The 12,570-nt window shown below is 48.3% G+C and overlaps 1 protein-coding gene across 1 annotated transcript; it reads left to right on the forward strand.

The window, feature by feature from the left end:
* The first annotated feature begins 216 nt into the window (after nucleotides 1–216).
* EPN3 (epsin 3) lies at nucleotides 217–12,275 on the forward strand. The gene is made up of 9 exons (XM_065416102.1): nucleotides 217–790; nucleotides 1,795–1,913; nucleotides 6,080–6,163; nucleotides 6,578–6,685; nucleotides 7,539–7,623; nucleotides 8,075–8,389; nucleotides 9,846–9,956; nucleotides 10,683–10,913; nucleotides 11,959–12,275. Exons 1-9 carry the CDS (start codon nucleotides 217–219, stop codon nucleotides 12,273–12,275), a joined length of 1,944 nt encoding a protein of 647 aa, XP_065272174.1.
* Nucleotides 12,276–12,570: the final 295 nt, after the last annotated feature.

Consider the following 12,570-nt stretch of genomic DNA (forward strand, 5'->3'; position numbering starts at 1 on the left):
GAGAGCCACAGACGTGCTTTGGGAATGCAGACTGGGTCCCTTTTTCACTGGTGATTGTATTTAACACTTTCTGTATGTTTTCCAGATCAAGGTAAAACCTAGTGAGCTAGAGCTCTTTCACTGGTGAAGTTGGAACGGTGACTTTCCCACTGGGTCCCAGACTGTTTATTCCTCAGTTCTTCATTGCCCGTTGTGGATTTTCTGCAAGGTTCAGCTATGACTACCTCTGCCTTGCGCCGGCAGGTAAAAAACATTGTGCACAATTATTCGGAGGCGGAGATCAAGGTGCGTGAGGCGACCTCCAATGACTCCTGGGGCCCACCCAGCTCCCTGATGTCTGAGATTGCAGATCTGACCTTCAACACGGTGGCTTTCGCAGAGATCATGGGGATGATCTGGAGGCGGCTGAACGACAGTGGCAAGAACTGGCGCCACGTGTACAAGGCACTGACCCTGCTGGACTACCTCATCAAAACCGGATCGGAGAAGGTGGCCCATCAGTGCCGGGAGAACCTTTACACCATTCAGACTCTGAAAGACTTCCAGTACACAGACCGCGACGGCAAGGACCAAGGCATAAACGTACGGGAGAAAGTCAAGCAGCTCACGGGCCTGCTGAAGGATGAGGAGAGGCTGAAGCAGGAAAGGGCTCATGCCCTGAAAACCAAAGAGCGCATGTCCACCGAGGGCACGGGCATCAGCAGCAGCCAGCAGCTCTCCTATGGCAGGCGGACATCGCAGTATGGAGAAGACTATGGCAGGCCGAGGGGGTCTCCATCATCCTTTAATTGTAAGTGCTGCAGTGCTACAGACCGTGCGTGGTCTGGAGAACATGGGTGTTTCTGACCCAAGGGAAGTGGATCACTGGGTGTCTGAAGTTCAGAAGGAACATTTTGGGCTTGCTCTTGTCTATCTTGGCAGCCCTGTCCAGAACATAGTCGTTTAGGGCAGCGGCTCAAAACCCATATCAGTTACTTTCTAGCCACATCGCCAGTAGTCTCCACTGTGAAGCAGACACAGTTTTCTTTCTGTTTTAATATCATGGGGTAGGTGACCTTTGGTCTTCCTCTGGGCCATCCTCACGTGCAGCTGGCATTCTGGAGAGTAAAAGCTCAGGCTGTGACTCTACATCTCACAGAGTCTGAATTTCTTCCTGTCTTCAAGGCATTATTAATTAATGGGTAAACAAGGCACTCAGAATACAGAATTGAAGGAAGCGCCACACAGATGCAATCTCGAACACCGGGAGCTTGTTTCTGTTAGGAGGTTGCAACTCTAAAACGTTTCTCTAGCTGCTGCTTTTTTTAATATTAGCCTCAACTACTTTCCAATAGTTTCCTATTCTCACACCAAGCTACCTGCTTTGGTGGAGTCCCCCTGCCATTGTGTAGAGATTCTTGTGCTAACAGGGTCCCTGCCAACAAACACAATTTTATTCCTAGCACACTGAGGGGTAATTGTTCCACTTGCATCCAGACCCCAATCCCCACCCTTCTCCTTAGTCAGGCCTGTGGTTGAATTCCAGCTCTTTAAAGGCAGACTGTCTCTCTGAGTGCTCTGTGATGTCAGTGACATTAGGAGCAGCTTCCCAAGCGTTTAGGGCAGTTGCTAAGTATGAAGGTCCTGTAGCCTGACCTGGGTGGTGGGAATGAGGGGAGAGCAGAAAAGCCGTTGAGGAGGAGAAGGTGGGTGATCATTGCGGATTGACTCCTAGAAACATCCCAACTCCAGAGATTCTGTTTTTCTTCCTTCTCCTTCAATCTGAATTCTTCCTCTTTTTTTTTTTTATCTCAGCCTCTTCCTCGTCCCCTCAGCAAACCTCAGACCTGGAACAGGCAAGACCCCAGACGACTGGAGAGGAGGAGCTGCAGTTACAGCTTGCACTAGCCATGAGTCGAGAGGAGGCTGAGAAGGTAATGTTTGCTGCCGCTCTCCTGTGGGGTGGTGTGATTGCCTGCAATGTCACGTGGCCCATCCAGGACTGCTGTGAGCAAATATTTCCAGCGGCTGGAGATGGGACGCACGCCGGGGAGGGCTCTGAGTCACCTAAGAGAATTCTTTCTCAGGGGTCTGGCTGGTGGGTCTTACTCACATGCTCAGGGTCTAACTGATTTGCCTTATTTGGGGTCAGGATGGAATTTTCCCCCAGGTCAGAGTGGCAGAGACCCTGGATGTTTTTTCCCTTCCTCTGCAGTGTGGGGCACGGGTCACTTGCTGGTTTGAACTGGAGTAAATGTAACTGTATGAGACTGTAACTTAAAGTCTTTAAATCAAGTTTTGAGGACGTCAGTAACTCCACCAGAGGTTATGGGCCTATTACAGGAATGGGTGGGTGAGGTCCTGTGGCCTGCGATGTACAGGACAGACTATATGAGCATGATGGTCCTTTCTGGCCTTAAAGTCTATGAGTCTATGGGATCATGGTAGTAAGGCATGAGAGAGAGATTTCTAGGCCCTGTCAACCCCCATGCTAGTGTGCACAGTATTGTTTTCTCACTGGCTGCTCCATGCAGACACAGCACATCAGCATCTCGTGGCATGATGAGGATGTATTGCACAGTTGTTGCCCATTTCATATACTGTGCATACAAGTGAGACTATGACTTGGTGCATGCACTGTACCAGTACATCTTAAATCAATTCCAAATGGTCTCAGTAAGATAGATGCGGTCCATCTAAATCCTTTCTTCCGTGTGGTTGCCTTGAAGATGAATGGTCCTTTTCCATGTGCCATCAGGTGGTTTCAAAGAAGGTAAATAGAATCCAGTCTGGAGATGTGGAATCAGGACTCCCTATAGCTCATATGTAATCCAGCTGCTCTAAATACATTGGGTGAAATCCTGATGATATTGAAGTTAATGGGGGTTTTGCCATTGACTTCAGTGGGGCCCAGATTTCACCCATTGTCTTTCATGTATAAATTACTCTGATTCTATTACTTTAACCATGAAGATTTTATGCTGATGTGCCCAGAATGATTCTGTTATTTCCTTGGCAGATACCAGGGAGAACCTGTGTCCCCCAGGGAGAATGGGTTCTGTACCAGGAATTGCAAACTCCTGGAGAACTGGTCCGTGTATTTGTGACTCTAGCTGTCATTTGAATGCGGTTGTGCTAGTGTGTCTGCATCTGATCACTAAGTTTATTCCACATGACTGTGTTTAATTAAGTCACTTTGGATCATTTGAAATGAGGCTAGACAAAGGTCTGGAAGACACTGTAGAAAGAAGTTCTGCCTTGGCCAGGGGGAGTGGAGGGGAGGGTAGAAAAGATAACTTAACGGGTCTTTCCCATCTCGCTGTTATATTCATCATTTTAGAGTCAGCCCCAAAATCCCAGCCTAGAGCATGTGTTGTCCTTCATGTACTTTCCCCAGCTCTCTTATCAGCTGATCTGCTTCCCTCTTTCCAGGCAGAGACTGTTTGTTTACACACACGCAGTTTGAGATTAACGCCAACTGGCACTGCCTCTCTCTAACGATACTGATGATATTTGAGGAGGACAAAGCCACTGAGGGACACCACCACCCTTTGGGTGACCCCTCCAGGGTCAGGGCTTTCCCGCCTCACTGTAGTCTATATTTAAATGAAGCTTGGACCAAAATGTCTCTCAAACGCCTTCTCCTGGCTTAGCCTCTGGTGGTTGAGGTTGTCCCTGTTCCAGGATTGGCTCTAGGCCTTAGCATTCCTCTTTGTGCTGGAGCCACGCACAGTTGCTGGAGGCCTGGCTGGTTATAGGATTGCTACCTACATGGCCACCATCCCTGTTTCTGAGCAAAATAGTCACCATTTCCCACCCTTCCCTTCCTGGAAGCTCTTTGATGGACGTCAAAGAACTTGTGTCTTTATTTTTGTCCCAGAAATGTAGCTATTTGTAGCTTCCAAGACCTTATCAGGGAAGCTGCTGTGGTTAGTGCTGAAGGAACATTCTAGTCAAAGAGAAGCTCATTAGAACCACCCATCTAGGCAGGCCAGGCACAACCGGGGAATGGGGGAGGCAAAAGGGACATTTGTTCCCCCCCCCCCCGCCCAACAGTCTTCAAGGGGCTCCACATTATGGTCAGAAAGGCCAAAATATGTACAAAGTTATCCAGTGTTAAACAATGGAACAGCAGCAGACTGGTGAGTCTTTACCTTTTCACAGGTAACCGTTGACACAGGAGCCAAGTTTTCCTTTTTTAAACTCTTAAAATCCAAGCGTTTCCAGGAGTCTAACTAGCCCTTGGACTCCTGGAAGGTTGTTTTGTTTCTAAAATAGTGACCTCCGAGGGTCCCAAACTACTTGCCCCCCACTCCAAGTAATGGGACCCTAGAGCCACCCCCTGCGTCTAGGTCACACTGCTTCATGCAGAATAGCCCTCTTCCACTGCTTCTGGCTCCTTTAGCACTCATGAGTTCTCACAGACCATCAGGCCTTGCTGAAGGATTCTGTAGGGATGTCAATTGTTGCGGCTGGTAGTTGTGGTCCCATCTGCATGTTTGACCTTTTAGTGGAGAAGGGCCCAAACTGTATGTCCACCAAATCAACGTTTTCAGCATGAAGGGACATGGTCAAAATGCAGTCTGGCTCTTTTACCATTAAAGTGCGGCTCGCGGAGCCCCCCATGTCCCTCCCCCCATTCTCCACCTACCAGACTGGGGAAGAGGGGGAAGCTCAGGACCTCTGCCTGCAGCGGGGTGGTGGGATAGGGGCTTCTGCCTAGTGGGGAGGAGGGTCTTGGGGCTTCAGCCCTGCAGGGCGCACCTGACAGGGCTCAGGACTTCAGCAGGAGTGGAACTGAAGCCCTGAGCCCCGTCAGGAACCTCCCACAGGGCTGAAGCCTGGAGCCTTGGCAGGTGTGCCCTGGCTCTCGAACTTCTGAAGATTGTTGTATGTGGCTCAGGGAATCAGTAAATTTGGCCACCCCTGCACTATAAGATCTTTGCTTAACCTATCTGTACTTCAATTTTCCCATCTGAAAAGTGGGGATAATGCTGTCATCACAAGGGTGTTGAGGATTAACCGGTAACACCCGTAGAACTCTGATTCTCAGAAACTGCTATAGCAATGCAAGGAGCTGTTGTTATTCTTTATCCGTGTTATTAATGGAAGATCTGCTAATGATGTTCCCATGGAGATAAAAGAGCGGAAACATCCACTGAACTCCTGAGCAGCTTGCAAAGTGTTTAGTTTTTGCAAAGGCTGCCCTTGATATGCTCTGACCTCAGCAAGGGGAAGAAGTGTCACGGGAAGCTGTATGGTTAGAGGCCTGACAAGCCAGGCAGCTAAAAGTCTAAACAAAGCTTATAACCATAAACACAATGCAAGATAGAATCTTATAGGGCACAGATGAGCCTGAAGTGGCAAGGTGTTTGTATGTCAAATAATAGCGGACACACAACATCTTACATTAATATACCACCTTTCATCCTGAAGGATCCCACAGTGCTTTACAAGACAACGTCACTGAAGTGCAGCCACCTCTGAGGTGGAGCGCAGCAGCCAGCTTATGGCACCACAGTGGGAGGACTTAAGAAAAGTGCTATGGGATCTTTTATGTTCACGTAGTACAGATGGGATGTTGGTGTTAGGACCTCACCTCAAAGACTTTACATAAGAAGCTACATGTATATATCTAAAAAATGTGAAGGGCTAAGTCAACTGTGCCAGGATTCAAACCTGTGGTTTCAAGGTGGTGTTGTTTCAACCTAGAAGCTTCTAAACCAGCCCCTCCAGCAATGGATTGATGGGCAGAGTGCTAGAAGAGTAGATGAACAGACAAACAAAACAGTGGGTGGGTGAATGGCTGGATGGAAAAGGAAAGAGAGACCGACTGATGAGTATATGGAGGAAAGATCAGATGGATTGGTGCATGGATGATGGATGGATGAAAGAATAGACATTAAGATCGGTGGTTGACTAGCTAAATAGAAGAAAGAGTAGCAACAGATGAATGGATAAATGGCTGAATAAAAAGACTTACTGTATAACAGGCGAGGGATTGAAAGAAAGATGGTTACAAGGAAGGCGATAATTTGGTAGCAAATACAGAGACCTAGGGTCAAAGAAGCAATTTCATTCAGTTCTCCTTCATTGGCAGCAGCCGCTTCCTCCAGCCACCAGCACAGATGAAGAATTGCAATTGCAGATAGCGCTCCGCCTGAGCAAAAAGGAGCATGAGAAGGTACCCCACACCTAGCAGATCAAAGGGCACTTTCCTCTTCTTGGATTCCAGCTTCATGAGTTTCTAAATGGACCTTTGGAGTATTAAACATTGTGTAACTTTCTGCCTTGCTTGGTGTCTTCCTGGGAAGTGGTATACCCCAATCCTTCTGCTTGGTGCCTGCTTGGCTGTAAACTTACTTTCACTGCTCTTAAAGCTGTGCGCTGAACATTCCTGACAGTGGATTTATCATGAAATGTGCAAATACATCAGTAAAATAAAACAAGGCTGCTGCTGGCTAATGCCCGAAACTGTAATGCACAGCAACCCCTGACCTTGGTCTCTCTGCAGAGAGTCAGTGCACATCGGTGATCATTTATCCTGTGTCTTTACTGTTCACATCCCAGACATATGCACTGTCCATTTTGACTGCAGGAAGTGAGGGCATGCCAAGGAGAGAACTCACTGCTACAGAGGGCACTGGAAGAGACCCACATGGGTATCAAGGAGGAGGAAGAAGAGGATAAGATGAAGAAAAGTCAGGTGAAAAGCTTTAGTTGGTGGTCTGGATGGCTGGGGACATATATAATCGGGTACAGAACATTTCATCTCTTGGTCTTTGGTTCAAATCTATCCTAGATTGGTAATGAGCAAAGGGATTATTACTTGATGGCTGTTCAGTGGTGTATGTGACTTGATCTGGTGATCTCAGTGTAATTCTTCATGTCTGCATGATTTAAAAAAAAAAAGACTCTCCATAACAGTTCACACCTCATTAGCAGCCTAACCAGGGAAACTGAATTACCCCTGGATTGTCCCTCCAGGATGGGCTTGAACGGGCTGGGAGACACTTGCCCTGTTTCTGCTCTGCTGTATTTGTTTTGTGCATAAGTAGGAAGAGTTCAGCTGGCCTTGCGGTCCTCCTGGCTTTGTGCATGAGCACTGCATTCACTTAAAGCTTTAGCTGGAATAGATTTTAAATGACGTGGTTCTTAACTACAGAGAGAAGCCAGATCAGACCATTCCTGCCCAGCTCTAAGATCAGGTTGCTTCTCTGCAGGAAGTACAGACGCCCCCCGGGTTACACAAACCCGACTTACGCAAATCCGGATTTACGGAAAAAGTTCCGTCAGCTAGAAATAGGTTTTGTTTGTTTGTTTTTGTTTTTTTGCATAATAGTCGGGTGTATGTTTCGACTTACGCAAAATTAGAGTTACGCAAGGCGTTCCGGAATGGAACGCTTGTGTAAGTCGGGGAGCGTCTGTATAGGGTGATGTCTGGGGTTACCTGGGAAAAACCCCTCTAGTAGCCCCTTTCGCTCCAGGAGCAATATCGGACGAGGCCCTGCAGGTATCCCTGATCCTTAACTTGTTTCTTTTTCTCCTTACAATTCTAGTCCTCTATTGTGGAGCTGGCAGACATTTTTGGACCAGCGCCAGTAACTTCAACCCATGTTTCAGCTGACCCATGGGATATTCCAGGTGGGGGCAACTCTCAATCTGCTGATGCTTGGGAGAATGGCAGAACCTTCTCCCCTCCAGCTCTGTCCTTGTCCAATTCTGGGGAACCTAACAGTAAGAATCTTTGCTTGTGTTCTCTCTGTTTGCCCTTTCCCCTTATCCTCAGCTCACTCACTGCATTCTCATAGTAACTTTTAACCACACCTGGGCTATTGAACAGAAACGAGAAATGAAGGAAGAAGGGTGACAAATGGTAAACATGGGCTGATTACTAAATGCGTCCTGCCTTCTGGCCTCATTTTGCTTTATGCATTTCTTTCCCGATTACCTGCTCTTTTCTTTTCTTTCTTTCTCCTGCTCCTCTCTAACCTATTTGCCTCTTTGCCCCACCCCTGGCTGTGTTTCAGTTCTCTCTGCAGTGCCTTTGAATGGTTCCCTGCCGGTGTTCCACAACTTCCTGTGTGTCTTTCAGGTCTAAAGTCCAATGTGGAACCAGCAGGAGCCTCTTGGGTCCCCTCTGCAGACCCCTGGGCTCCAATCCCTGCTGCTTCCGGGGATCCTCTAAACCAGATGGCAGCATCGATCAACCAGACCTCCACAGGGCCTTGGGATCTTCCTCCCATAGTCTCCTCCTCCTCTTCTGACCCTTGGGAGAAGACCCCCCTCTCTTCAAGTCTGTCATCAGCAGATGCCTGGGTAAAGGCATCCCCACCTTCTAAAGCTTCCGCTCATGCTACTTCAGCTGCTGATCCTTGGGGAGGTGTCGTTGACAATCCTCCCAGGGCAGGTAAGAGAAGCTCATTTTGTTCGTCAGTTTCCATTGCTACTTGAAGCTCGGATTATTCTTCCTGCCATCCTCACGATACTTACCATCACATCCCCTTCTTTTGGGATCCAGTTTCCTCTGATCCTCTAAAAATCTCAGCCAATACCTGCGTCTTGTATTTCCTTCCCAGGGAACGTCTTTGATGGTCCACTTTGCCAGCTCCACTCTCATCCCCTCTCCCGAGGAGGCGAATGTAGCAGATTTTTCGCCTAAATCTTGAGCACACTGGGAGACCTAGACCCACTCTTAGCCATGTCTATGCACAAAATAGAGTTGTAGTGAAAACAGTACAGCCCCCTGGGAGAAGAATAACAAAACCACAGATCGGGTCTGTCCAGTGTATGGTGAAAGCCCTTGCAATGCCCAAAGGGGAAACCCCCAGGAGGACAGTAGTGTGTGATGGAGGAATTTACATTAGTCCCACTGGGGAAAAAAAAGCTACAAGAGTTGGACTACATAGTGTGATACCAGTGCTGGTAAGGCCCACACAGGGGAAACAGAGCCACAATGTGTAGAAGCACAAATACTTTCTGAGGGAACAAATTTCTTAGGGCTAGATTCTGATCTGAGTTACAGTGGTGTAAACTTTGCCGTAACTCGACTGAAATCAGTGGAGGAATGGATATTTAAAAGAAGCCAGATTCTGATCTCACTGACACTGACATACATTCATAGTGAAATGACTCTGAATTTAAATCCATGTGAATGAAATCAGAGTCTGGCCCCTAGTGAATACCTTTTCCTTGCCTTAGTTATTAATTAATGATTATTATTCATGTATTATTTGTATTGCCATTGTGCCTTGGAGCTACGGTACCAGGGCCCCCCTGTGCGAGGTGCTGTACAAACACAACAAAAGATGGCCCCTGCCCAACAAAGCTCAGAATTTAAGTAATTCTCAACAATGATTCTTTCCTTTAGAGAAAGGAATTCAGGTCACTGGCACTTCTTTGGGTTGCTAGCTTTGCTCGGTCTATGCAGGTGACGGGTTTCTGGAGTCATAGGGCGTGCCTGTCCCTACAGGTCTGGGATTGGTCTGAACACACCTTCCTGTTGCCCTCTGAGGCACTAACTGTCGGGGCAGCCTGCCGGGCTGCAGAGGATGGCATGTATGAAGTGGGCCCTCCCTTGCGTGCTAAGTTTCTCTGTCTCGTCCACTGGCATTGGTTGGTCAGTGGGTCACTGATTTGGACTCGGTGGCTCATCCATACAGGTAGCTTCAGGACTCACTGACCTATTTAATTCCTTTCTCCCTCTCGCTGGTGTTCTATGTTCTCCTTAACCCCTAACTCCCCATCTCTGCTTGTCTTGCCTTGTTTTTGTCCCTTTTAAAAATTGATTCCCTCTGTCCTTCCTCTGTTGTTTTCCTTCCCCTCACTTCCCTTCTGGGTCTGTCTGTCTCCCTTCTTCCTCTCAGCTTCAGGTGATGTCACTTTTGACTTGTTTGCGAAACCGCCACAGCCGACAGAGCAGCTGGAACACGAGAGCTCACAGGCCCCATCCTCTGTCAAGCCTAACAGCCCTGTTGGTAAGAGAGTCCAAACAGATCAAGGGTGCTGGGGCCGGAAGGGTAAATAGGGCATTATGGAACAGGGGGGAAGTCGGCGGGTGTGTTTGCAAGTGAGGGTGAGAGCTTCCCTGGGGCTCTGTGGGAATATTGTGGCATGCATCTGCGTGATTATAACTCACCATGACATATGGCTACTGGCCTCAAAGTCTCTCACTGTCATAGCGTCATACAATTTCATCTCTGCGTTAGCCATCTGACGAAAGGGTTAACTATCCCAAAGTGTTTGCATATGGGCAAAGGTGGAGTCCATGCAAGCTACTGTTTTTCCATTAGCTAGAAATACTTGGGATCAGATGGGGCAAACTTCCATTGACATTTGTCTTCTGAGTCTGGCAACAATGCATGCTGCGACCTGCTGCTGAGCAGACAGAGGACGCAGCTTCTTGAAGCAGAGACTGCTACTTCTGAGCTAGACTCCCTGCAACGACTCTCTGTGTTAAGGGAAGTTTGTCCCAGATAAAAGAGAAGCGTTTGTGAAGGCAATCCAAGCGTGTGCTTTGTGACTCTTCAAGACACAACAGTCAGCAGAGAGAGGCAACGTCACTTGGCTTATGGTGCATTCAGTCTGCAGGATGCACTGTGCTGCTTCTCTCTCATGTGACAGTCCACACTTCTGCCTGTTGTTCTCTTGACATTCATTATCCCATCTCTGTTATGCTATGAAGTCTCTGCTGTTTGTTCTAGATTTGGACCTGTTTGGCGACCTGATTCCCAGCACCAAGCAGAATGGAGTTAAGAACACAGACGTTTTTGATCTTGCGGGCTTAGGAGACTCTCTTACTGACTCCGACAAAGAGAGGAAAGATTGTAAAACTCCAGAGTCTTTTCTTGGCCCAACTGCCTCCTCCTTGGTGAATTTGGACTCCTTGGTGGTTGCCCCCGCAACCCTGAAGACTCATAATCCATTTTTGTCAGGTAGGTCATGGGGCCCAGGGCCCAGTCGAAAAGGCCGCTGAAGGATGTTGTGCAGTTTCTGAGGGTATGTCTACGCTGCAGCGTAAGCCTAGGGTTCAAACTCAGGCTCAAGCCTAATCCCCATTCTGTCTACACACAAATTGCACTAACCCAGGGTCCCAGGACCCCACAGGGGTGAAGGGTCCGAGCCTGAGTCAACCCGGGACCCAGGGTTCAAGCCCTGTTGCTTTGCAGTGTAAACGCAGCCCCACTGAACTTGTGCTCTGGGAATCCGCAAAAAGTATCCCACAGTCCCATGGGCCAGCTTTCTTTCCCCAAGTTTGGTGGACAGTCAGATTTTCCCACGCTGCACCACGAACAAAAGGCTAGAGCAGCCACATTTTGGGAGGGTGCTAGGAAGTCTGGGATACGGGTGGTTGAACTTGGGCCTGTACAATGCAGTGTAGATGCTGGAGCCCCAGGCTTGGGAACCCAGGGTTCAGCAATTCCTAACATGGGGTTACAAATGAGTGTAGATGCTCAAGCCCTAAGTTAACAAACCCAGGGTCTGCTAACTTGAGTTCTACTAACCCTGGGCTTACGTTGCAGTGTAGATGTACCCTGAGGCTCTTGGTGGGCTATGTGAGGATGACAGGTGGGACCTTCGGGTGGCTCATGAGCTGATGTGAATCAGAAGGTCACAAAAGGATGGGAACGTTTTCACAATGACTTGGTTTAACATGCAGCACCTAGTGACTGAACTCTGCCCTTACTATCATAGTGAAAAACAAAACCACACTAAAGTTCTGATCCTGGCCTGGAAACGGAGGTCAGCTTGAAACTCATGACAGAGACTTTGGTTTGAACTTAACTTCTCAAGCTAATTTTTTCAGTCTTCTGTCTGAATTTCTGGGGTTGAGTCAAACCCTGAATGTTCCTGAATCATCAGTTTAGCAGTTGAATTTAATAGCAGTATGTTTTGAGACCAGTGACCTTTAACCCTATCCCCTGACTTCCTGTCTAGTAGACTGTATCCCTGATGATGCTGTGTACTTTCTCCTGACAGGTCTCAGTGCGCCTTCTCCCACAAACCCATTCAGCACCAGTGACCAGATCAAACCAACACTCAATCAGATGAGGACCAGCTCTCCAGTGCCAGGCATGGCCATGGGGATGACCATGAACTCCATGACCTACAGTGCTTCACTTCCTCTTCCGCTCAGCAGCGTCCCAATGACCATCCCCGTCTCCATGAGTGCCTTCCCGCAGGCCGGAGCAGGGCCGTTTCCACAGCTACCCAGCAACCTGCCTCAGCCTTTGTTGCCACTGACTGGCTCTGCTCTTCCCCCCTCCTCACAGGGGGTGATGAACCCTTTCCTCTGAAGTCTCTGGATCTGTGTTACGTGTAGTCTCTCTTGTCCCGCCTCCAGCTATTATGGAAATCTTTGCGTGTTCTCATGCAAAGGCCTTGTGGGCACAAGTTCATTAGTTGTGATGGAGGAAACCATTCACCCGAAACTCCTAACCCAACACCTGCCCAGGTCCCAGAGACACAGTTAGCATGAATCTCCTTGCTTGAAGTGCTATAGAAGTACCTGCTCCAGCATGGTGGGTAAAGGACGGCTAGATCTGCCTCTGATGGCAATAAGGACACTCCTGTCATCAGCTGGCATTCCCA

This window comes from Emys orbicularis, chromosome 13, assembly GCF_028017835.1.
Source record: "Emys orbicularis isolate rEmyOrb1 chromosome 13, rEmyOrb1.hap1, whole genome shotgun sequence".
In the NCBI taxonomy this organism is placed as follows: Eukaryota; Metazoa; Chordata; order Testudines; family Emydidae; genus Emys; species Emys orbicularis.